The 3,093-nt window shown below is 43.5% G+C and overlaps 1 protein-coding gene across 1 annotated transcript; it reads left to right on the top strand.

Annotated features, from left to right (window-relative positions):
• Window positions 1-202: 202 nt before the first annotated feature.
• On the top strand, window positions 203-1,138 carry LOC113405383 (olfactory receptor 14I1-like). Its single transcript, XM_026646562.1, has one exon. The coding sequence runs from the start codon at window positions 203-205 to the stop codon at window positions 1,136-1,138; it is 936 nt and encodes a 311-aa protein (XP_026502347.1).
• The last annotated feature ends 1,955 nt before the right edge of the window (window positions 1,139-3,093 follow it).

The following is a 3,093-nucleotide window of genomic DNA, read 5'->3' as shown; positions in this document are numbered from 1 at the left end:
GACTAATGGTCTGATTTGTAGAGGGGAGGAGCACTCACCACTCCTAGTCAATGAAAGTGATGGGAGAGCTGTGCACTTCTGACATTCACATAATGAGATATTACTGAGAGGGGAATCAGGGCAATTCTGTCTGTCAGTCTAATCCTGACCAGTGCCCTTCTCCTGCCCTCCACAGGCAGGACATGATGTGCTGAGGAAGAAAATGTCCAACCGAACCACCATGACTGAGTTCCTTCTCCTGGGATTCTCTGAAGTTCGGGAGCTGCAGATTTTACACTTTGTGGTGTTTCTAGTGCTTTACTTGGCAGTTCTGGTCGGGAACCTTCTCATCATCACAGCTGTAGCCCTCAACCACCACCTTCACACCCCCATGTACTTCTTCCTGATGAATCTGTCCATCCTAGATATTGGCTCCATCTCTGTCACCATCCCCAAATCCATGGCCAACTCCCTCATGAACACCAGGTCAATTTCCTATGCTGGATGCATTTCCCAACTTTTTCTCTTTGTCCTCTTTGTTGCAACCAATGTTGCCTTACTCACTATCATGGCATATGACCGATACGTGGCCATTTGCCCACCACTGCACTACGAGAGAATGATGAACAGGAGAGATTGTGTCCAAATGGCAGCCAGTGCCTGGACCAGTGGTATTCTCTACTCTGCACTGCACACTGGGAACACCTTTAGTTTACCCTTCTGCCAGTCCAACATCATCAACCAGTTCTTCTGTGAAATCCCAAAGCTACTCAAGCTCACTTGTTCTGACTCATATCTCAGTGAAGTTGCGGTTCTTGCCTTTAGTGCATGTTTAGACTTAAGCTGCTTTGGTTTAATAACTGTATCATATTTTCAGATCTTCACCACAGTGCTTAGAATCCCCTCTGAGCAGGGCCGACATAAAGTCTTCTCGACCTGCCTTCCTCACCTTATTGTGGTCTCCTTGTTCTTTTGCACTTCCTTATTTGCCTACCTGAAGCCCACCTCCAACTCAACCTCAGGTCTGGATCTTGTGGTGGCTGTTCTCTATTCCATGGTGCCGTCAATGATGAATCCGATAATCTACAGCATGAGGAACAAAGAGATCAAGGCTGCACTGAGGAAACTGACTGGGTGGAGGTTATTCACCCAAGAATAAAATGTCTTTCTCCCTTGATCATGATTTGATTCCGAGTTTCTTTGTAGATATATTCAACTCATGACAACTTTTTTCCATAAAAACATAGCATGCAATCTGTTTATATAATGGTAAAAATCCAGACTATCTCCACTCAAGTCATTGGAGTAACTGTAGAATTACACCAGAGTAAATAAGATCAGAATCTATTTGTCTAAGGGATTTCTGTTGACAGCAACACCATGCTATCTAAGCCCCTTGCACATTAAATGAGTAGCCATAGATAGGTCCCAGGTAGACTTCATGGAGTCCCTCTGGCTCTTCTTCTTTTTTTGGGGGGGGGGATAAAATTCTGCTTGGGATCTGAGAGGTTTTATTTGCTTCATTGTCTCTGTTGTTGTTTTTTGTTTGTTTTGTTTATTGGTTTGTTGGTTTCCTTGTTCCAGGTGTTCTTGGACATGGGAGTTTGAGAGAGTGGGGTGTGTTTGATTAGATAGGGATCTCATTTTTTTTCTCATATATTGGGTGTGTTAATGTCATCAACTCTTGGTGGGGTTTCTGAGAGAGCTCAAGTTTTGTTTCCAACAATGATGAAGGGGTATAAAAGAGTCTCTGTAGTCTGAATAGCTGATTTCCTGCTGAAATGATTATTTAATGCTTCTGGGATTTTGTTGTGTTATTAACTATGGGTTAGGGCAACTAGAGCCTTAAATGGGTGTCTTTTTAGTATTTCTTTAACTAAATAAATACATAAATGTTGCATCATCCTTGCTATGATGGAAAGGCTTTTTTGAAGAGAAAGGTTTTGCATGTTTCCTAAAGACAATCTGACCCTGGATAATGAGGCCCAATTTTGATCCCATTGAAGTTTTTGGTGTGACAAATGTGGAATTGCTATGTAATATTTTCTCTTATGTTATGCTTTGTCCGGCTGTGATAAATAAATCAGACTTTGTTTGGAGAAGGCTGTCTGGTCACTCAACTTACTACCGGTCATAGTTCCTGAGGGAAGAACTGCAGGTACCAAACACAGTTGATCTGCTGAAAAATCCCATTTGGTGCACAAGGTGCTGTAGCCAGGGACCCAGTTTAAGAGTGGAAGAACCATGGAATTCAATCCTAAGAGAGATGCAGGCATGAGGCAGAGACCAGAGGGGGTATGCTCAGAGACCAGAGAAGGGGCAGAGGTGCAGCTAACCATAACAATTGGGATTTAGCCATTCGCTTCAAAGGGATCTAAATTTGTCCAATGGTCTGTCATCCACACAAGGATTTGACTGTGTCTAAAGGTGCCCTGGATCACAGAATCTGCCTATTATTTATTTATGTATTGATGTATTGATTATTATTATTATTATTATTAAAGTATGTTTGTGCATATTAAATATAAGACAGAAAAAAGGAGATTAGATAGATCGATAGATAGGATATGTCTTCACTGCAATGGAAACCTGGGCTCACACTCAGGCTTGAGCCCAACCCCCACTTCCGTCTTCACAAAAATCTTTCAGATTCAGGCTCAGACCTAGGGTCCTAGGACCTTGTGAGTCTGGAGGGTCCAAGCTCAAGTCAAGCTCAGACCAAGGGTTCAAGCCCTATTGCTTTGTAGTGTAGACACAGCCCTCCACACCGACTCAGGTCCTGGGAGTCCGCCAAAAGTATGCCACAATCCCATGGCCCTTTCTCCTCTCTATCCCAAGAATCTCCAGTCCACTCCAGTGAAAACAGAAGCAACCTCCCTTGGTGTACTGCAGCAACATTGTGAGTCAGTGTTTAACCCTTCCCTTGTCTTCTGAATGCCGATCTGCAAACACCCCAGTAGACAGCCTTTTGTGTTTGCAATGGAGACTGACCAGAAGCAGCCTTTTGCAAAGTGCATTGCTTCATGGACACAGTAGCACAGCCAGATTTTGGGAAATCTCTGGTGCGAGGCTGGCAAAACAGTGGACTTTAGTAAGAGTACCAGGAATGATCAC

This window comes from Terrapene carolina, unplaced genomic scaffold (assembly GCF_002925995.2).
Source record: "Terrapene carolina triunguis isolate 2854851 unplaced genomic scaffold, T_m_triunguis-2.0 Scaffold35218, whole genome shotgun sequence".
Classification (NCBI taxonomy): Eukaryota; Metazoa; Chordata; order Testudines; family Emydidae; genus Terrapene; species Terrapene triunguis.
The sequence above is the reverse complement of the archived record's forward strand: the minus strand, read 5'-3'. Positions and strand labels throughout refer to the sequence as shown.